The sequence below is a fragment of the Bubalus bubalis genome, chromosome X (genome assembly GCF_019923935.1).
Source record: "Bubalus bubalis isolate 160015118507 breed Murrah chromosome X, NDDB_SH_1, whole genome shotgun sequence".
NCBI classification, from domain to species: Eukaryota; Metazoa; Chordata; class Mammalia; order Artiodactyla; family Bovidae; genus Bubalus; species Bubalus bubalis.
This window is the reverse complement of record NC_059181.1, coordinates 12,684,821-12,707,645: the sequence shown is the minus strand read 5'-3', so window position 1 is coordinate 12,707,645 and position 22,825 is coordinate 12,684,821. Positions and strand designations below refer to the sequence as shown.

Below are 22,825 nucleotides of genomic sequence, written 5' to 3'. Positions count from 1 at the left end.
TATGCCAGGAGAGAAAAAGCAAGATACAACTGCTGCAGTTAATCAGGGTACAGTTCCAGAGTGAGAAATAAGGCTGCTGCACAGGGGAAAGTTGTATCCTACAGAACTGGGAGCCTGAAGACAAAGGATCTTTGTCTAATTTACTCTGCTGTTTCTGTCCCACGGCTGCAGTGGCTCCTTATTATGGTGAAATAAGGTAAATAGATTAACTCCACTTGTGCGTTGGATGAAGGGTCATTTCGGAATACACATATCATCATAGTAAAAGCACTACCTGTGTCTCTAAGGACCCATCAACTCAGGCTTCTATTTATCTTCCATTATACATTTTGGATTCAATGCTGAGGATGATTTTTAAAACATCCATCTTACTAAAGTATATTGTTCCACTGTTTGGTCGTGGCTATTATATAAAAACAAGTTAAAAAAAATCACTAAGCCTCATCTCACAGGTGAGTGTGTGTCCTTCCTTGCTGGTGTGTTAGCATCAGGGATAGCAGATTTTTTTTTCAAAGCAGCTTTATTAAGATGTAATTTACATACCATTAAATTCGCCCATTTAAAGTGTGCAATTCAATGGTTTTTAGTGTATTTACAGATTTGTGGAGCACACAATCTAACTTTAGAACATTTTCATCATCCCCGAAAGAAACCAGTAGATATTAAGTGCTCACTCCCCATTTCCCCCTCCCCCAAGTCACTGGCAACCACTGATTTACTTTCTCCTTATAGATTTGCCTTTTCTGTACATTTCATTTAAATGGAATCATACAACATATGGTCTCTTGTCTTTCACTTAGCATATGTTTTTGAGATTCATCTGTGTTGAAGCATGTACAGATAACAGATTTACCCATGAATATGTCTGTTACTTAAAATAGTAACACTTTCATACCAGAAGCAATTTCCTTCTTTCTTCTTCACCAGAGGGACATTACTGCAGTCTTCTACGTCTTATTCTTATTTCTCAAGTAGATTGGAAGCTAGTTATAGACAGCTTCTATCATTCATAATTTTATGCCTTTCTCTTTGGCTTCACCTGTTTCCATGGGAAGGAAAACTCCATATTTAGTAAGAGCCAATCAAACAAACTGAAATAGTCTTTCCTAAGTGTGTCTAATGCACACTTTGCTTTCTGGGTTTGCATTTTGAGAAATAGGCATGCTTGAATTTTCTGGCTGTGGTAACAAGTGTTTCCCTACGGAGTGGCCCTTTGAGCAAAAGGGCAGAATGCTCTCGTATTGCCAAAATCTAAGGCTGGTGAGGGGCAGACCCTCTGGTGGAAACCTGTAACCTGGAGGAACCCCAAAGATGATCTGAGTGGGGAGAAAAATAGGCAACCATGTAACTGAAATCTTGTCCTTTTTCCTTTAAAGGCTGACTTGTTTTTCTCATCCCAACAGTGTTATTTTCTGGTATTATAAGAAGTTGTCACCAAACACGCTTTTTGCTTTTGTTCGCCAGCTTGGGGTGATTAAATCATTTCAGGGATGACAGCAGCCACGTTGCTGCTCCCTTGGTGACAGCTTTTCCTGTAAAAGGCTTGTTGTTCCTTCTCTCTCTGCTCATTTCCACAAGATCTGGTGCCTCAGGACCCAAGGCTGCCTACAGACAAACACGTTCTGGGGAGAGGAGCCCAGGCAGGGAAACAAAGGCAGCAATCTGATTGAACACAGATGGCAGCTCTGCAAGCAGGCCTCCCTCTTGGGTCTCTTCTTCTTCACAGGTAGAACCCCTCCTCGCCCTGCCCTTTCCTTTTTGCCTTCTGGTCTGTTGCCATGCAATGCAATTCAGAGCCCTCTGGGGGCGCACCCGAGGACCCAGCTAGTTCAAAGGCCCTGAACTCTGTGACCATTATGGGCTTCATCCGAAATCTGGGTTTGCTCAGTTGCAGCCGCATAGACCCTCTTCCCGTGACAGGACACGGCTTCCAGGCCAATCTGACCTGGTTATTAGGGCCACTCTGTTAGTTACCGACTCACCTCACCTTTGGTCTCCCAGGGCCTTTCTGCCAACCCAGCAGGTCTTGAGGATGGGGTGGAGCTGAGTGCCTTCTGCATCAACAGTCCCATAGGCCTCTCAGAACATCTCTATCCCATCTGCCCAAATCCCTGTCCCCCTAGAGCCTTCTCCTCCCCTAGTAAATGGTGGCTTTATCTTCCCAGGTGCTCAAGCCTTGAACCTCTCCTCTCTTTATTTCATACCCACTTCATTTGTCCGCAAATCCTGTGGGCACTACCTTCCAAAGACAGTGAGAATCCAGCCACTTCTCATCACTTCCTCTGCTACACCCTGTGTCCAAGGTGCCATCATCTCTCCCCTAGACAACATGCCAAGCACCCACCCACCTGAGATTTTTACATGCTATTGGCATGTCCACAGGTATCTCACCTCCCTCAGGTCTTTGCTCCAACATCACCTTCTCAGTGAAACCTTCCCTAAGCCCCAAAGTACCACTCCCAGTCCCTTCCCCCCACCTCCCGCATCTCTGTCCTTTATTTTTCTCTACAATAGTCACCATTCTTTTATGTACTATATATTTTATTCATTCATTCTCTATCTCCTAACCTTCCCCCCACCCACATTAGACTCCTAAGTTCTAGAAGGGCAGGTGTTTTTTTCTGCTTTGTTTACTTCTATATCCCCAGTGCCTAAAGCTGGGCCTGGAATATAGTAGATGCTCAATGAAAATTAATGAATGAATGCTTTGGGACCAGTCATTATGAGCCATCTTTTCTATCAATTTCAATAATTGTACCGGTGGACAAGAAAGACAGGACACAAAGGCCAGAGCAAGTGGTGAGTTCTATGTGAGGGACTGAAAAGGTCCTCTTCATAGGGAAGGGGATAAGCAGGCAGAAAAGTTGGGAGGGGAAGCCATTTGAGGCCAAGAAATCAAGCACCAAGGCATACAGGCATGAAACAGCCTGGCACATTTGATGAACTGCAAATATTAGAGAGTGCAAAAAATAAATCTGCAGAGACAGGCAGGAGATAGATCATGGCAACTTAAAGGACACATTACTATTATACCCATTTTTGAGATGAAAAGTGGAGGGATGCAGTCATACAACTTATGTCAGATGTGAAACTGGGGCCATGATAATGGGAACCCACCAAAGGATTTGGAGCAGATGACACAATCAGGTTTTCCTTCTATCCCATTGACAGCATAGAGGATGGATGAGGCAAGGTCTCTCTTTAGGGGAGAGAGGGTGGGGGCCTAAAACAGGAAGTGGCAGTGGGGGTGGAGAGGAAAGATGGCCTGTAATAGACACTGGATATGGAGGTTTAGGCGGAGAAGGCAATGGCACCCCACTCCAGTACTCTTGTCTGGAAAGTCCCATGGATGGATGAGCCTGGTAGGCTGCAGTCCATGGGGTTGCTAAGAGTCGGACACGACTGAGTGACTTCCCTTTCCCTATGGGGGTTTAGGAAAAAGAGGTGATTAGGAGGAGTCCCAGATTTCTGGATGGGGTGGTAGGTGAATAGTGGAGCCATGCAGTAGGATAAGAAATAGAGAAAGCAGAACAATCTGAGGAAAGATGTAATGAGTTCAGTGTTTAAAAAAATTTTTTCCTAAAGTATAATATACATACAGAAGAGTATAAGTAAGTGTATGCTCAATGAATTTTTACCACTAAACACACTTAAGTAGCCAGCGCTCGGATCAAGTAACAGAACTTGACCAGCCTCCCAGACACCCTCCCTGGGCTTCCGCCTTGCCACTCCCTGGCCCAAGTATAACCAGGACCCTAATGTCCAGTGGCATAGATGACTTTTGTACATTTTAAACGGATTCATATAGTATGTCCACTTCATCTGCCTTTCCACTCAGCGTTGTTTGTGAGCAGTGGTCATATTGTGGCGTGGAGTTGTAGGTCATCCATTTTCATTGCAGTAGTGTTCCACTGTATGAATCTACCACGTGTGTCCATTCTACTCTTGATGGACATATGAGTGTTTCCAGTTTGGGGTTTTACAAATACTGCTAGTACAAATAATCTAGTATTAATACATGGTTTTGTTTGGCTTATTGGATATCTTCCCATTAATTATCTCTTGCTACCTAAAACTGGACCCAACCAAGTGCTGGCTAGGTCATAAAGCAACCTGAACTCCCTCCCATATGTTGCTTGTGGGGTATAAGTTGGTCTAATTTCTTTGAAAAAATCTTTAGTAATTTGTACAAAGGCTGGACATATATGTGCCCTACGGCCCAGGAATTCCATTCAAGTATTTACCCACTAGAAGTGCATACATATGTTCTCTGACAAACAAAAACATATATTATATTGCACGGGGAACTCTACTCAATACTCTGCAATGGTCTATATGGAAAAAATAATCTTAAAAAAGAGTGGATAGATGTATATGCATAACTGATTCACTTATCTGTACAGCAGAAACTAAGACAACATTGTAAATCAACTATACCCCAATTAAAAAAAAAAAGAAGCCCTTGGCAACTTCCTTTGCCAGCTCAGAGTTTGCCCTCCTAACAAGATAATACTCCCTAGTGTTACATTGCTACCTGAGAGGGTCAATTCTGCCCATAGCAGGTGGACCAAGGAGTCTCTAGGAATGAATCATCAATGGATAAGGCCCAGGAGAGACAGCAGTTTGTTGACCATAGCTGAGAGGTAGTGCTGAATTTGCTCAGGCTAAAAGACATGCCCCCTCGACTACCCTTACAGCCTATGCATAACCCAGCAGGGGACTCACCATGTGCGCAGTCCAGTGATCTGTCTTCTCCTGGGTCCTCAGGCCCCTTGTGGGCAGAGAGCAAGGCTTCCATTTCAGAAAGCACAGACCCTGGAGCAGAGCCAGGCTCACAGTGGACACAAAAAAGTGGTGTGTGGAAGGATACATATTATTAAAGAAAGGCACAATTTGAAAAAAACCCAAAAACTAGCTTTATAATTCTAATGAAAATGATGAGACCACTCCTTTACTCTCACAATCTGAAAGTTTTTGGTGGGCATCAGATTCAATTTTTAGACAGGAAAGTGGTTAAGGAAGGACTTTTATATCTACTACCTATACTTGGGTTTTGTTTGAGATTTTTATAATAGGTATGTGTTGCTTTTATAATCAGAAAAGAAATAAAGGAATTTGTTTTGTTGAAAATGGAAAATGGAGCTTTGGTGCAGTAAACTAGCACTGTCTAATGGAACCTTGGGTGATGATGGAAATGTTATGTATCTGTGCTGCCCAGTACAGGAGCCACTATGTCACGTGGCCAGCAAACACTTGAAATTTGGCTGGTATGACTGAGGAATTGAATTTTTAATTTTATTAATGAATTTAAATTCAAATAGCCACATGAGACTAGTGACTACCGCAATGGACAGTGCAGGTTTAAGTGATCAGCTTATGCTAACATAGACAAACTCTTTTCCTATTAAATTATGCATTCACTCTATTTATTCATACTTCTATAGAGATAGATTAAATGTTAGTATTTTGTTAAATTTTGCAGATTTTCAATTTTTCCACATCATTTATATGGTATTTATACTTTGACTATGGTTTGATATTTCTTGTAGATAATAAACAAACCTAAAAAAACTTTAAAAAAATGATGTCCTAATTCTAAATCACCTAACTATGTCACAAGGGGGTCTAGGAATCAACTCTTTAATAGCACATTGGGCAGACACTGGGAACCATGATGATGAATGATAAGGAGTTAACAAGTAAAGGGAAAAACTCTCACTGACAATGTTAAATGGAATAAGAATGTCATAAACTTAAAACATTGTTTAGATAGGTTCTCAAATATGTTCTTAAAATATGAAAGAAAAGAGAAGAAATTTACAGTAAAATGTTAATAGTGTTACCTTTGGTGGTATATTTATATGTGTGTGTGTGTGTGTGTGTGTGTGTGTGTGTGTATGTAGAGAGAGAGGTGCCTTTTTTCTCTTTGCAACATTAATGTATTTTTCCAAAATTCTATAATGAACAAGATAATTACCATCATCTTTGTCTTTCTATTTTACTGTCCCTAGTTTCTAAGCCTCCGTGGATGTTTTTCCAGGCACATATTTACTCACTTTGACTTCTTCCAGAAGGGGTCTTGTTAACTTTTTATGTGATTATTATCACTTTGCTTTTCCGTGTAATGAGTCATTTGTTGAATTTTTCTTTCTTGTTTTAACTTGATTTTTCCTCTCTTGTCCTTTTGCTCAGCCACACTGGGATTATCATCTACTGAGGTATGTTACAGTAAGAAGGCTGGAATTCATACAGATACTGTTTTTGAAGATTTTTGTAGCCAAAAACAATGTATAGAATTACCACTTCTTTAAAAATGTATTTTTAAACATATATTTTTTTCTGGTGGTGGAAATAGCATGTTTTATCTGGACAAAGTCCAAGACTGATTCAGATAAATGAGATAATGCAAGTGGACCAGGTCTTAAGTCAGATGGCAGAATCTTGAATTCAGTCCCTTTTAAAACTGGATCCCCAGAAGGGACCTCTAGGAGATGCGAGGAGCTTGACTGGAAGCTCACTACAATGTGGTGGACATGGCTCTGTACATAGGTGTGTCTGTGAAGTTTTTAGCTGGTCATCCACAGTGACAAACAGTTGTCTATTTAGACTCAAAGATGAGCGGTGACTGTGTTAAACTGGGTTCATAAGTCAGTTGCACTGCTGTAGAGTGAGAGCTGCCCTATACAATAGGAACTGAATGAGTGAGGTTTGTGAATGCAAGCTTTTCCAGTAGTTCTGACCACAGTTGCCTTTGACTATGACTTTTCTGAAGTCCCTGCCCCCTGACTTCCTACAGGATGAGGGTGAAGATCCCTGGTACCACAAAGCATGCAAGTGCGATTGCCAAGGAGGTGCCAATGCCCTGTGGTCTGCAGGTTCCACCCCCTTGGACTGCATACCGGGTGAGTGTCTCCTCTCTTTGGGGCACCAGATCCGTGGGGTGTCCTTGGGAACACCCTGTTTCTCTTCTTTCTTTCAACTTTGATGGATTAAATCCCCTGAATGCCACAGTCGGGTTTTCACCAGTTGGCCTTTAAACTGCAAATTTCAATGGCCACTGCTTCAACAAATGGCTCTGCTATCATTGTTCAGAACAGTTTGCTGGATCTCTACTTGACCTCTGTGAGATGGTAAGATGGGACCTAAATTTCACTGAAAGAGATAACAGAATTTATCTAAAATAAACTAATGATAGGCAGCAATTTTGAGAAGAGCACAGGCTTCTGAGCCAGAAATACCAGGGTTGGAATCTTGGCTGCATCACTGTTTAACTCTGGGACTCCACTCTGGCCTTTCTCTGTCAAATGGAGGTGATACTACCATGCCCGGACACTTACTGCTCACCAAACCACCATGTGCCTCACATTCTCAGCCCCTTCACAGTCAGGTGGCCTCACAGGAGCAGTTCCAGCTGAAGGGAGCCGTGTCTCTTCTGAAATGGTGTCCATTTCCCTGCTGGATAAAGTGGTTTCTCCTTTCATCTGGGAGCCAGGGAGGTTAAATGTAGCAGAACCTCCTGCTGACCTCACCTAAGTGAAAAATCACTGTTTGTTGTGTTAAGCCTTTGAGATTTCTGTGACAATTTTTTCTGCAGCCTCTGCTGACTAATATGAATGCCTTCCTCTAAGGCAGGGGCCAGAAAACTTTGTCTGTAAAGGACCCGGCGGTAATTATTTGTGGCTCTGAGCACTGCAGGGCCTTGACACCTCAAATAGAAAGCAGCCATAGACAGTATGTAAATACATGAGCAAGGCTGTGCTCCAATAAAACTTTATTTATAAAAACAGGCATGGAGCCACATTTGGCCCACGGGCCAAAGTGTGTGGAACGTGCTCCAAGGAGTATTTCTGAGGAATAAAATGGATGAGGCATTAAAGCGTCTTGTCCTGGACCTGGCAAACTGTAGCTCCTTTTCTTCCTGCCTCCTAAGAGCTCACATTCTGACTTTCAAGTGGCCTAGCAAACTTTTGCCAGGCTCAGTATTTACCACAGCTCCGAGTCTCTTTTGCTGAAACTGTCCTTGCCACCCCTTTCCAGGGTTATGCTGGAGCCCTGCCGTGTCATTCACTTTACATAATCGCCTAATAAGAGCTCCAGGAGAGAGGTTTAGTGTGCAGTATGTGAGTTTCTCTGCACTATTTCATTAAATTTGCATTAAAATAGCAAGTTGTGGGGAAAGGGGATCTACAAAGGCTTTTACTGCCTGTTTTCCTATTTACTAAAGGGGTAGAAATTGGTTTCTGAAGGAAGTCTCCTGGAAGGAAACAGTGGGGGCCCGGTAGCCAGGAAAGCTGTAAGTGCTGATGAGTTCAGGGGCTTCTCCCTTGGGAAGGACATCCCACTGAGCTCCTGCAGCCCTTCTGTGCTGGGGTGATCTGCCCAGTCAAGACTGAGGCAATCTCCTTAATAAATCCATTTAGAATTCAATTCCACCCTCTGTCATCATGTGCCTGTTATGTGCTGATGGGAAGATAAAAAATGAACCACTGTCTCTACCCTGAAGGAGTTTACCCTTTAGTGGAAACAAATGTTCTCTTCACTAGAGACAGGAGTCCTACTGGAATTCCAGTCCAAGGAAGCTCTTTCTAAGAAGAAATTGAGAAGAGATTATTTATACGGATTAGTTTTATTGACCCCATCAACTGTGCAGCTGAGAAGGGCTGTGTGTCTGAGGAACATGAAGATGACCTGGGTGGTTCAGGCCCTCTCCCCTACACAGCTGCCATGAACTTGAAGTTCTGAAATCAGAAATTCTTTTAGCTTAAGTGTTTTCCTTGCCTCACTGGGGTTTTTGTTTTTATTTTAGCAATACAGATATTCCCTGGAAAGAAAAAAATGCAATCTTAGTGTTACATGGTTGATTCATTTATGTAAGTTGGCTCTTCCACAAAAGAGATGATTCAGGACAGCAGGACTGGCCACAACTTTCCAGAATTCACTTGCCCATCAGTGCCTCAGATCCTGATTAGAACATCAAGAACGTGGCCTGGTCTTTCTGGATCCTGAGATTAGAGTGCTTCCACCAGAGTCCGCCTTATGAGGGAAGGAGAGCCTAGAAAGCACAGGACAGGAGGGTCATTCAGAGCTGCCGGGAGGTGCTGGCAGGTGCACACTGGCTGTTACTGCCAGGGGGCCCTACCCACAGAGCAGAAGGTGACCAGCTGGCTGCATTATGGCCTATTAATCTTCAGCCTAATGCTCTTATAGTAAAAGGTCTGTCTTTTTCAATGTTGAGCCAAGATTACCTCATCACTCTGAAAGGGGGGGAATAAGGTAGGGAAGGTATCAAAGTATAAGACATCCAATGACTCAATACTTTATATTTCCATATTATATTCAAGTTTATACTCTATTCTTTTATAAACATTATTCTGTATTCCACTACATCATCATACAGATTCAAGTCTAACACATGTGCATAATAATAGTCACATGTCTTTTGTCAAAAATGGCCCTGAACTCTCTTTGTGTTCCTTTATGTTAATATTCTTCATGTCTGACTTTCATATGTCTACACATGGAAAAATTATACACTGAGTAAGAAAGGCTAGTATGTTAAGCGTGCATAGCCCGAATTAGCAGTACATATGATGATGCCTAGAGCCAGACATCCTGGAATGTGAAGTCAAGTGGGCCTTAGAAAGCATCACTATGAACAAAGCTAGTGGAGGTGATAGAATTCCAGTTGAGCTATTCCAAATCCTGAAAGATGATGCTGTGAAAGTGCTGCACTCAATATGCCAGCAAATTTGGAAAACACAGCAGTGGCCACAGGACTGGAAAAGGTCAGTTTTCATTCCAATCCCAAAGAAAGGCAATGCCAAAGAATGCTCAAACTACCACACAATTGCACTCATTTCACACCCTAGTAAAGTAATGCTTAAAATTCTCCAAGCCAGGCTTCAGCAATATGTGAACCGTGAACTTCCTGATGTTCAAGCTGGTTTTCGAAAAGGCAGAGGAACCAGAGATCAAATTGCCAACATCCACTGGATCATGGAAAAAGCAAGAGAGTTCCAGAAAAACATCTATTTCTGCTTTATTGACTACGCCAAAGCCTTTGACTGTGTGGATCACAATAAACTGTGGAAAACTCTGAAACAGATGGGAATACCAGACCACCTGATCTGCTTCTTGAGAAATTTGTATGCAGGTCAGGAAGCAACAGTTAGAACTGGACATGGAACAACAGACTGGTTCCAAATAGGAAAAGGAGTACGTCAAGGCTGTATATTGTCACCCTGTTTATTTAACTTATATGCAGAGTACATCACGAGAAACGCTGGACTGGAAGAAACACAAGCTGGAATCAAGATTGCCGGGAGAAATATCAATAACCTCAGATATGCAGATGACACCATCCTTATGGCAGAAAGTGAAGAGGAACTGAAAAGCCTTTTGATGAAGGTGAAAGTGGAGAGTGAAAAAGTTGGCTTAAAGCTCAACATTCAGAAAACAAAGATCATGGCATCCGGTCCCATCACTTCATGGGAAATAGATGGGGAAACAGTGGAAACAGTGTCAGACTTTGTTTTTCTGGGCTCCAAAATCACTGCAGATGGTGACTGCAGCCATGAAATTAAAAGACGCTTACTCCTTGGAAGGAAAGTCATGACCAACCTAGATAGCATATTCAAAAGCAGAGACATTACTTTGCCAACAAAGGTTCATCTAGTCAAGGCTATGGTTTTTCCTGTGGTCATGTATGGATGTGAGAGTTGGACTGTGAAAAAGGCTGAGCGCCGAAGAATTGATGCTTTTGAACTGTGGTGTTGGAGAAGACTCTTGAGAGTCCCTTGGACTGCAAGGAGATCCAACTAGTCCATTCTGAAGGAGATCAGCCCTGGGATTTCTTTGGAAGGAATGATGCTAAAGCTGAAACTCCAGTACTTTGGCCACCTCGTGCGAAGAGTTGACTCATTGGAAAAGACTCTGATGCTGGGAGGGATTGGGGGCAAGAGGAGAAGGAGACAACAGAGGATGAGATGGCTGGATGGCATCACTGACTCAATGGACGTGAGTCTGAGTGAACTCCGGGAGTTGGTGATGGACAGGCAGGCCTGGCGTGCTGTGATTCATGGGGTCACAAAGATTCGGACACGACTGAGCGACTGATCTGACCTGATCTGATCTGATCTGATGACGATGCCTCGGAGAAGGCAATGGCACCCCACTCCAGTACTTTTGCCTGGAAAATCCCATGGATGGAGGAGCCTGGTAGGCTGCAGTCCATGGGGTCGCTAGAGTCAGACACAACTGAGCGACTTCACTTTGACTTTTCACTTTCATGCACTGGAGGAGGAAATGGCAACCCACTCCAGTGTTCTTGCCTGGAGAATCCCAGGGATGGGGAAGCCTGGTGGGCTGCCGTCTATGGGGGTCGCATAGAGTCGGACACGACTGAAGCGACTTAGCAGCAGCAGCAGCAGCATGATGATGCCTTTACCCTTCTAATGATAACAAGAGACACTTGTGCCACAGAAGATGCAGGTTTTTCCTTAAGAGTAAAATGAGTGCACAAAAAGGCTTAATAGCTTATAGTAACCTCCATTGAGCAGAAAGCTTGGGACAGACATATTCTGTGTGTGTGTGAAGTGGATCGCTTTAATTCCTCTAGCAGCATTGTTTATGTTGTTTAATACTAGTTTAGACTCAATTGACAGTTTTTGATGAGACCAATGGGGAATTCTCTGGGCCAGTCAACTCCCACTACCTCCCTGAACTCCCTGCTTCCTCTTCCTGCCATTATCTCTGCTTATCCCCAGTGGCCACCCAAGATGAGGTGATGAAGTTTGTTTATCCCTCCATTCATACATCCAATCAATATCTACTGAGTGCCTAGCACACACAGGCATTCTGCTCGGCTCAAGATAGAATGGTGAGCTAGACAGACCAGGGGAGCTGGAGGCAGTATCTGGAGTCCCTACCGGCTCAGGGTGGGCAGGGGAAATGGGAAGAGAGCCAAAGGATGAGAAGAGGTGGCCAGGTGAAGGGGAAAGGAGGAGCCAGGGAAAATAGTAAGAATGTGAGTGGACTGCCCTTCACTCCAGGGCACAAAGAGCAGGAGAAATGTTACATTTTCTATTTTTCCAATTTTTAGATAATTCTGGGTTGACTCCTCTTTTATCATGGGCTGTGAGGAGTCTAAAGACAGGATTGTTGAAGGTCCTGTTTCTCCCCCTTGGACTATACTCCCCTGCCCCCTGCCCCTTGGGGGCCTGCCAGGGCTGACTGGGGGCAGCTCTCTGCCTGACTGGCCCTCACAGGAGGGCAGACACCTTGTTGGTGGCCCTTCTCATTCTGAACCAAGCTTAATCCTGGGGGATTTTCCTAAGACTCTCTCAGAGGTGCTCAGGCCCCTATCACGAGTTCTCCCAGGCCCCAGCAAGGCTCAAAGCCCAAAGCCTCCAGCCACCTCATCTGGGAGAGTCACCTCATTCCTGCTGAGGCCTGGACCTTCCGAATCCATGAGCCTGAGGGATGCTAGGCTGTCAATAGGCCTCTCCTGTCTCAAATCACATGCATGCACTTGTAAACATCTTACTCCTTTGTGAGGCAAGGAGAGTCCAAACCTTTAGAAATAGGAAGCTGACCTTCTCAGACGGATATAGGGAGGATGACAGGGGTAGAGAGGTGCTAGATTATTTCCTCTGGTGAGTTTTCACCATAAAAAAAAAAAAACCAAACATATACAACTCAAGACATTAATATACTCTCACAAATTCACACTACACCAGCACTAGCTGATTGTTTTTGGCCAGGCAATAGAGGCTCTACACTCTACACTGTTTTAAACAATCCCAAATCAACTTTATGGAGGCAGGGACAACTGTTGTACCCATTTCACAGATGAGGAAACAGACCCAGAGAAGTTGAGCAGCTTGCCTAAGCTCACTGAAGGGAGAGTGGGATCCCATCCTAGGTCGAACTGGCTTTAAGTGGCATTCTTGAGCTTGGCTGCCCATTAAAATCACCTGCAGCTTTACCCCATGCCCAGGTCCTGCCCCAGAGCAAGGACATCAGAATCGCTGGTGGTATGGCCTGAACACCAGCACTTCTTAACTTTCCAGGTGATGTCCTGGTTGAGACCCATCACAGTCTCTACTTGGTGCCTTGGGCCCAAACACTGGGGTTTCTGGGTTAGCAGATTGGTAGCTGGAGGCGCCAATGCCAGAGTCATGGAGCACTGGACAGGGGCAGGCTTGGGGCTTGGATGCTGAAGGACTTGGTTTTGGATAGATGAGTGTGAAGCATCTTTAGGTCACCCAGATGGAACTGTTCACCTGGAAAATATCCAGGAGGCAGTGGAATGGAGCTTGGGGCCTGGGAGTCACTCTTTGGCTTTCAGACACCAGCTGAAGCCATGGGGATGGTGAGCTCATCATCTGCCCTGGAGAGTATGGGCAAGATCCATGTCGAGACAAGCCCTCACAGGCCTCCAAGGACATTGCCATTGGCCAGGTCGCTGCAGTGTAACTAACTGTTAGATGGGCTAATTGGGAAGAGATGGCAAAAGAGATGTGAGGGGAAAAATAGAGAAAGAGCCAAATGGCAAGAATAAAGCAATCAGGAGAGGTGGGTGGCCATGGCTTTTCCTTTCCCTCTGCCTCTTCCCTCTGAGCTGGTGGCCCCAGAGTAAGAAAAGGGAGGTTCAGGATGGAGGGGCCCCAGGGACATCCATGGTTAGAATTTAAGTGGTTTACAACTGAAACCTAGCTTTCTGATGCTGGGGCCTTGTCCCTCCTTCTGGTGGCTGGGCTCATTTTCCAGGTCAGAGGGGGAGGTGAGGAGGTGGATGAACCCCCAAGGCCACAGAGAGCAGGCCCCCTGAATCCTCCAGCCAACAAAACACCTTCCTGGCAAACCAAGGTTTTCAAAGTGTGCTTTCAAAGTGTGTTCATTAAAAATGCAGCGGCTCTGGGGGTAGAATCCTGGAACCGGCATTCTTAACAAGCCCCTCTGATGATCTGACCACATAAGGCATAATAGAGTGGCCCAGAAAGCACTCCTATTCTCTCTCTCTTGACATTAATAGGCCCCCCAAAGCTTCGAGTACTTGATAAACTACAAATGCTGTCCTCGGACCCCCAGCTCCACTAAGCTGCAGCCACTGGTGGGAGTTGGCCCTATTCCTTCGGTACACTGGGTAGCAAGGCAGTTAAGCCACCTTGGCCAGAGGCCTAAAGCTGTCCTTCTGTCTTCAGCATCTGAGGCAGAGCAGGCACTCCAGAGCCTCAGGATGTCATTCAAGCTTTTATAAGCCTCATTCAATTTTATTGATGCTTGAAAATTATCTGCTACAAAGACATAAGCACTCATTTTACTGTTGAAGGTGACAATGCCTTAGTAAATACACTCAGCTTTTTAATCTGAACTTACATTTACACATGGTGAGAAAGTAATTTGATCTGCCTTACTTGAAGTTTATCATTCACAACTGGAAAACTAGGAGAATGTATCTGCCTAAATTTATCGCTTGTTTTCTAAAGAAATTTAGCTAGAATCCGGGTTTGGTTATGAATAAGAGACCCCCTAAATAGTGGCTTATTGAAATAGTTTTGCTTTGACTCACATGGTAAAAAACCAGGGGTAAGGAATAGCTTAAGGATATCAGGGCTGAGGTCTCTTCAGTTCTCTTGGTCTTACCATCATGGTGCAAGATGGCTACTGTTGTACCAGCCATCAGATCTTTCTTTTAGGCAAGGAAGAAAGAGGGGGCAAGCAAAATTTGATTGGCAATCACCAACAGATATCTTCTCCTGTCTCATGGATCAGAAATTGTGTCATATGGTCAATTCTAACTGCAAAGGTGACCGGGAAATACATACATATATATACATATACAGCTGGCTACTTTGCTGCACCCAACAAAATTAGGGTATTTTAGTCAAAAAGAAAGGGAGAATAGATGCTTGGTTGGCAATTGGCAGTCTCTGACCAGGTAACTCAATGCTAAATATAAGAGGAAATACATAAGAAGCAGCAGAAAATTCATATACAAGCACCAGCTTCGTCTAGTCTTATTTGGAAAAAGCAGTTCCTTTCAAACGTTCCTATTCAACAGTCACTTAGGCGCATTTCATTCCCCTCTCCTTTTTTCATTAGAATTTCATTAGACTAGTGAGAAAACTGCAATTTACAAGTAGGAAGTCAGTCTTAATATATAATTGCCCTTCTTGCCTCTCACCATTGTTTTGTTCCTATAATTGGCGTCATATGCTGCCTGAGGACAATTAGGGACTCTGATGTCATCATGTGGGATGGCTAACCAGTATTAATAAGGAAAATAGAGAGTATGGCATTTAAGTATGATATTTTGATACAAATCTCTTAGTTTTTAGGTCTCTGAGTTTGTGGAGGAGGTGAAGTATTTCTCAAAATTCCCCCCTATCCAAGAGGTTGCCATAGAGCTACTTCCCTCTGCTTTTATGAATGTTGAGTCTCTATGACAATCCCTTTACTTCATCTTAACTCTCTTCTCACAAGAGCAGTGAAAAGAATGAAGACCCAGTCCTATCCACTGAGAATGGTGCTGACAAAGGAAAACATCTTCCACCTCACGAGAGGGTCTGATTTGTCATTTCAATCATGTCATGTTTGTTGAGTCTTGCCATGTGATCTGAGTGTTTCAATGTGCCTTGTTTTTTCCTTTGCCAGAATGCCCATACCATAAGCCCCTGGGTTTCGAGTCAGGAGAGGTTACACCAGACCAGATCACCTGCTCCAACGTGGAGCAGTACGTGGGCTGGTATTCTTCCTGGACTGCCAACAAGGCCCGGCTTAACAGTCAAGGCTTTGGGTAAGCAGGGCATGCAACTTGGGTGTTATTTTTTCCATGTAATTTGAAAAAGTATGTCTCTGTGATAAATGAATGACATAGAATGCATTTATTTATTTAACAAATATTGACTGAGTGCCTTCCATGTGCCAAGGACCATGGATATAGCAGTGAACAAGGTGGATGAGCTCCTGGCCTTTGAGAAGCACTCAGTTTAGAGGGGGGAACTCTAAGCACACTGTCACACAACTGGCTATTTGCCAAGTGTGAGGAGCACTGTGGAGGAGATGAAGAAAGACCTATTTGATTTGAAACACCAGGAAAGGTTTTCTAAGGAAAAAAATCTTTGCCCTGAGAATTGCAGTTGGCCAGGTTGGGAAAAGGTTGGAGAGAGGCACAGGGCACAGCAGATGCAAAGGCCCTGAGTTGGGAAGATCCCTCAAGTGCCTAGATGGTGAGATAAGGCCAGAGAGGTAGGCAGCAGTCAGATGGTATGGGCCTTATAAGTCATGTTAAAGATTGTGGTCCTTATTTTAGGGATATGGGGAGAACCCTGAATGTGCATGAGTTAGAATACAGATTTGTGCTACTATAACAAACAGGCCCCAAATACAGAGACTTAATCAACATGAAGGTGATTAGGCAGTCTAGAATCGTTATGACAGCTGGATGGTATCAGGGACCCAAACTCTTTCTACCTTGTTCTCGTAATAAGAAGTTTCCATCTTGAGGCCCAAGATGACTGCTCTAGTTTCCACTGCCATATCCACAGTCTAGTCAGTAGGGAGAGAAGAGCACGGTGCAGACACTTTTCCTTTAAGGATATATACACAATCCTACTGGCCACTGCTGCCCACATCTCATTGATCAGAATCTGTTCAGATTGTCCCATCAAGCTGCAAAGGAGACTGGGAAATGTGATCTTAGCTGAGTGGCCACTCATTTGCAAAAATCTCAGGGGTTCCATTACTAAAGGAAGATGGGTAGAGGATATGGGGAGACAACCGGCAGACTCTACCAGAGAGAGATTTAAAGTTGGGGAGTATTACAATCGGATTTATGTTTTAAGTAAAAATTTCTGGCTCTTACGGGAAGAACGGTTTAATGTGCAGTATGGGTTGGGGGTGAGGTGGGGAGAGGAATCCAGAGAGACTAGTTAAGTAAGCTATGCCAGCTGTCCAGGCAAGAACTGAAGGTGACATGGGCTAGCATGGTGGCAGTGAAATGACTTTGAGGAACATTTGGAGATGGACCCAAGAGATGGATTAGATGGTTGAGGTGACAGAGAGGAAGTGGTAGCATTCAGAGAGAAGAACACTGGAAGGAGAGGCTGGGGTTAGGATAATTAAGAGCTCTTTTTAGACATGTTTTGAGATGCTGTATAGCATCCAGGAGAAGTTGAATAGCTGGCAATTGATTCTTGGGATGTGGAATTTAGAAAAGGTCTGGAATGGACCTAAAAATTCAGGAGCCACCCAAGGAGCAAGTCCAGAATTAGAAGAGAAGGCAGCCAAGGGCTGAGAGTCCTGAGAAGCTAAATCAATGTGTGCACACACGCACACACATACCACAAAGGGAAACTATAGGTTTCCACAAATTATGAGGGATATAACTAAAACATAAATCAGTTCCTTCATTGGTTGGTTTGCTTTACAATTGTGAGAAGGCCTTCCAGAGCCACTTGGTTTCATGTTCTGTACACAGTGCCTACCATGGTGTGGGTGACAGCACCTGAAGGAGACACAGATAAGGTATGAAGAGATGAAATCAAAGAGAAAAAAGACAACTTATGGAGAAAGAACATCAGGAGAGACTAATGAAAAAGGAAGGGGGCCAGCGGGTGAAATGACCACGTATTTGCATGTTTTGAAGAAAAACATGCTCAACCACACCCCAAAGATGATTTTAGCTACACTTGAAGGCATTTCTTTGACAAATTATTTGAGTCTGGCAATTCTTCTTTGGGTGGTGGAAGTGCAGGGAGAGAGAAACTACAGAAGGATCAGAGGCCAGATATTTCTTGAGGACAAGTCTCTGGGTGCTTAACAGATTGCAGCCCAGGCTGCCTGACCTTTGTGGGTGCTCTGCAGGTGCTGGTGTCCCCTCAAAAGACAGTGCCTCCCAGCTCTTCGGAGGGGCTCACGGGGTAAGGCTCCTGGTGACTTGCTGTGTCCACGCAGGTGCGCCTGGCTCTCCAAGTTCCAGGACAGCAGCCAGTGGTTACAGATAGATCTGAAGGAGGTCAAGGTGATTTCGGGGATCCTCACCCAGGGGCGCTGTGACATCGATGAGTGGATGACCAAGTACAGTGTGCAGTACAGGACCGATGAGAGCCTGAACTGGATTTACTATAAAGACCAGACCGGAAACAACCGGGTATGTCGGGCTTACCCCAAACCACCTTCCACACAGCCCTTCTGGGACTTCCCTCCCATCCATCCCTGTGTTCCTGTCGTCATGCTCTGTCAGAACTCTGCCCCCACAGCATGGTGAGTCATCCATGCTTCCTCCCCACCACACAATCTGCTCTCTGATGGCAATATCAATGCAGGTGTCTTTTTTTGTACCCCTCATGCCTAGCAGTTTGTCTGCCAATGAGTGCCATCATATGTGCAAAAGAAATCTTTGTCTGAATTCTCACATCAGCACAGAGATGCTTAAATAATCAAGACTGGTCATTTGGATGCTTCCAAACTCATTGGACCTTGAACACTGCTGCATGGGTTTCCTTGATCTACTACTGATGCGGCTAGGTCCTTGTCCCTTTATGTATCACTGGATATGGCTTCTCCTAACTGTTGACTGAGACAATCTCAACAAGTTAGCCACTAAACCATGTAAATGGTTAAAAGGACTCTAGCTCAGAAGAAATAGAATCACTTAAACCTTTGAGAAACTTTATATCCTACTAATCTCTGAGGGCTGAGACCCAAGTCTTGTTCAACACAGACTGAACACAGTAGGCTCTTGAGTTTATATATATATCAGTGAAGTTGCTCAGTCGTGTCCGACTCTTTGCAATCCCATGGACTGTAGCCTACCAGGCTCCTCCATCCATGGAATTTTCCAGGCAAGAGTACTGGAGTGGGTTGTCATTTCCTTCTCCAGGGGATCTTCCCGACCCAGGGATTGAACCCAGGTCTCCCACATTGCAGGCAGACGCTTTACTGTCTGAGCTACCAGGGAAGCTAAATGAAAGTGAAAGTTGCTCAGTTGTGTCTGACTCTTTGCGACTCCATGAACTATACAGTCCATGGAGTTCTCCAGACCAGAATATTGGAGTGGGTAGCCTTTCCCTTCTCCAAAGGATCTTCTCAACCCAAGGATCGAACCCAGGCCTCCCGCATTACAGGTGGATTCTTTACCAGCTGAGCCACCAGGGAAGCCCTATATATATATACACACATATATATAGTCAATATTTTACATATATATAAAATGCTATCTGCAGTGAAATAAAAACTCACCAGCTGTTTGGAAAAGTTAATTGTCCTTTTGCCTGAAAGTGAGGCCTCCCCAGCTAATTCAGACATTTCATCAGGTTAAGCAGACATGTGTAGCTGAACATCAGAAGGCTCTGTACTCTCTGATGACAATTTGTACAGCAAAACATTCACAGGTTGAGATTTCAAGGAGTTTGAACACAATAGGAAAAACCATCTCGATACTTGGACATTGTATTTCATTTTTGTTCTTATTAGTTGGCTTGTCAAAAAGATATGCAAATTCTTTTTCAAGCTCTGAGTTTCTGAAGGCCTTGATGGTTCTTTGCAAAGAAGTGCTCCACTCTGGCAGCTGTGTGGAGTGGGCCTGTTCTGTCCTTCCTCTTCACCGGGCTCCTGACTTAAATAGGTTCAAGAGCAAACAGCTTGGAGAAGAAGGTGTGGGGTGTTGCTATTGGGAAGAAATAAAGTCAAGATCATGGCAGCTGAAGTCCTTCTTGCTTTGTGTATGGATGAGGTCAATGTGACAGCCAAATTTTTTATAGGAGATAATCCCAGAAGGAAATGAAATGTTCTAGTGTCACGGGGAAGAGCACTAGGACTCTGGAAAGAGTGCAAAGAAGTTTCTTTGAAAATATAGGCAAATAGCCACTGTGTCCTATGTTATAGCTACTGCATAACAGGAAGCAACCCCTTTTTCTATTTTGGGCACTGCTCTCCCACTTTGAAAATCTTCTCTCTAGTTTTTATGTCTTTTTCTTTTTAAAAAACACTTTTTTTCCCAAGTCTAAAAAGTACTTGCCATTTGTATCGATGCAGACACACACAGTTAAGCTTTGGCTCACAACTTCAGAGCCAGTTCACAAGTTTTCACTTGAGCCCCACTGTGGATACCTTTGGAACATGGGAACGTTCCTCTTTTAAGCACAATGTGGTCCTTTTCAAAATCATTGTCAAAATGCAAAGGATTAAATCACAAAATTGGTGATATGAATCAAGAGGCATTTTCTATCAGCACCATCCAGTAGAACTTTCTGCAATGAAGGAAATGTTATCTGCAGTATCTAATATGGCAGCAACGGATGACATACAGTACTAAGCATTTGAATAGCAGCTAGTATGACTGAGGATGTGTTGTTACCTAATATTAATTCATTTTTGTTGATGCCTGGAGCATGTAGGTGCTGACAAACATTCAAGGTCAGATTTTGGAGGATATCAGCAAATTCTCTACCTTTTAAGCACTGAGATTTTCCATAGTTAAAAGTTGGAGCCAAATCCAGACAGGAAACGTCTTCCTTTTCTCTCCTCTGCTGTGATGGTGATAGTATTTCCTTCCTCTTTAGGTTTTCTATGGAAATTCGGACCGAACCTCCACAGTCCAGAACCTGCTGCGGCCCCCCATCATCTCCCGCTTCATCCGGCTCATCCCGCTAGGCTGGCATGTCCGCATTGCCATCCGGATGGAGCTGCTGGAGTGCGTCAGCAAGTGTACCTGATGTTGCCTCGGCGCATACCTGCAGTGGGTGAAGGGCACAGAGCAGCCCATGGGGGAACGCTGACTTATCACTGTGACCAACAGGGCTGGATTTTACAGGCTCTTTTCAGCGCAGGGCTGGGCAAAGATTACTATCTTTTTTGCATAGTTTCCAATTTCAGTGAGAGAAAATGAAAATGAACTTATTCCCCATTCAGGGTCAAAGAAAATAAGAACAAAGAAAATGTCTCTAAAAACAATTTTCATGCAGAAAGCCTAAGTAGCAGCAGTAATTTGCTGCTCTCAGGGTGTTGTTTTTGTTTGTTTTTGTTTTTAGTCTCTGACACAGTGAAAGGTGCAGTTGCAGGGGAATGCAAAGCAGCCCTCATAATTTGAAAATTCTTTTTCTTTACCATGCTCAAAACAGGAACATAGTGTTTTATAAAGCCTCTCTTTGAACACAAAGGGGGAGCAAGCTTGTGGTTTCTCCTAAGTTTTCATTAAATTATGGTCTTTTAGGACTCTAGAGCATTGGGTATGGAGTTTGGGGATGATTGGGTGGTGCAGATGAGTCTGGTAGATGGGAGCTGGTGTCCCAGTCTTGTGATAGCCTTGCATGACCAAACACCCCAGAGGTAGGAAGGTCTCCCCTGCTCTGAGCTTTCACTTCCTATGCCCAACCCTGCACGCAGTGGCAGGGGAGGTTCAGAGCTCTCATTACAGACAGCTCCACTCTGCATGCCCTCAGATACATGATCCCAGTCTGTGGTCAGTATTTAACTGAATAACACAGGACAGGCTACACATGTAAGGAACAAAATTTCCCTGTATTTAGGAAACCCAGATGACCAGAACACACCAGAACATCCTTTTATCTAGGGCTACCATTCTTCAACAAACTTAACACTGGGAAAACAGTTGGCCAGGAGCTGTCACTGGCTACGGAGGAGGCCCATCAGCCAAGTACACTCTGCAGGAAGTGATCAGGACCTACAATCTGAGAAGCGTGATGTAGCCAGGCCGCTGCTGAGCCCAACCTTCCAACCTCAGCCCCCTTGCTTTGTAAAGTATGGGCTGGTCTGGCCTTCCCCTCCCAGAGGAGCTCTGTAAGCAGGCAGCTGGGGGAAGGACAGTCCGCCTCTTCTGCCATTTATAGCTCAGCCTGTTTTCAGGCACTTCCCCAGAAGCAGGGCATGTGGGCAGGAGAGGATTTGAAAGTAGGAGCCAGGAGAGGGTGGAATCTGAGGATGAGGGACCCCAGTGAGACTAGGGAATCCAAGACTGTTCTGGCCCTGACACAGTGCAGCCTCTGCTAGCAGAAATTCATTTATCTGAGTTAGTTTTCAAACGACAAGTTTAGTGAATGGACACCAACACGATCCTGGACATCATATTCACCTTCTCTGTGAATGGCCAGCCTCCTAAAATCCCTTAATCCTGTCTCTGGTATTGTGGGTCTTAGATCAGCTTATTTAACCTAGCATCTTTCTAATACCCATGCTGTATACTTAAACCTGGAAAAACATCTTTCTCTGCTCAATCTTCTCTCAAATATAGAGGTTATCAATTCAGGGTAGGGAAAAAAAATCCTTCTCTGGCCTTAGGATACACGGACAAATCCACTTTGAACAGAATGCCTACAGAGATCCTTACTGGGAAAGATGAATGAACTCTTATTGTGATATGGACTGTCAGAGAAAATGGTGGTATCCTAAGAGTTCAGGACTACAACTGGCACACCAGACCCAGATGGGGAGTACAGTTAAGGGGAAAAAAAGAAAAGAAGTAAACAGGGTGAGGCAGGAATGAAAGTTCTCCAAATAACTGTTTATATTGGAAACTTCTGTTTTGGAATAGCTTTATTGAGATAAAATTCACATACCATACAAATCTCACCTATTTACAGTGTATAATTCAATGACTTTGAGTATATTCAGAGTTGAGCTACCATTATCACAATCAATTTTAGAAAATTTTTATCACCTCCAAAAGGAGCCCTGTACCCACTAGCCATCACCCCTCCAACCCACTTGCCCACCCCAGTCCTGGGAAACCATTAATCTCCTGTCTCTGGAGATTTACCTATTCTGGGCATTTCATATAAATGAAATCATACAGTATGTGGTT

The 22,825-nt window shown here is 44.1% G+C and overlaps 1 protein-coding gene across 1 annotated transcript; it reads left to right on the top strand.

Annotated features, from left to right (window-relative positions):
- Positions 1-6,757: 6,757 nt before the first annotated feature.
- On the top strand, positions 6,758-20,720 carry RS1 (retinoschisin 1). The gene is made up of 4 exons (XM_025276832.2): positions 6,758-6,902; positions 15,658-15,799; positions 17,959-18,154; positions 20,568-20,720. Exons 1-4 carry the CDS (start codon positions 6,758-6,760, stop codon positions 20,718-20,720), a joined length of 636 nt encoding a protein of 211 aa, XP_025132617.1.
- Positions 20,721-22,825: the final 2,105 nt, after the last annotated feature.

Excerpts from the sequence above, each read along its gene's own strand:
- RS1 (XM_025276832.2), top strand. The coding sequence starts at position 6,758 with ATGACTTTTCTGAAGTCCCTGCCCCCTGACTTCCTACAGGATGAGGGT. Across the intron at positions 6,903-15,657 it reads CCCCTTGGACTGCATACCGG|AATGCCCATACCATAAGCCC; the intron begins GTGAGTGTCTCC and ends TTCCTTTGCCAG. Across the intron at positions 15,800-17,958 it reads CTTAACAGTCAAGGCTTTGG|GTGCGCCTGGCTCTCCAAGT; the intron begins GTAAGCAGGGCA and ends GTGTCCACGCAG.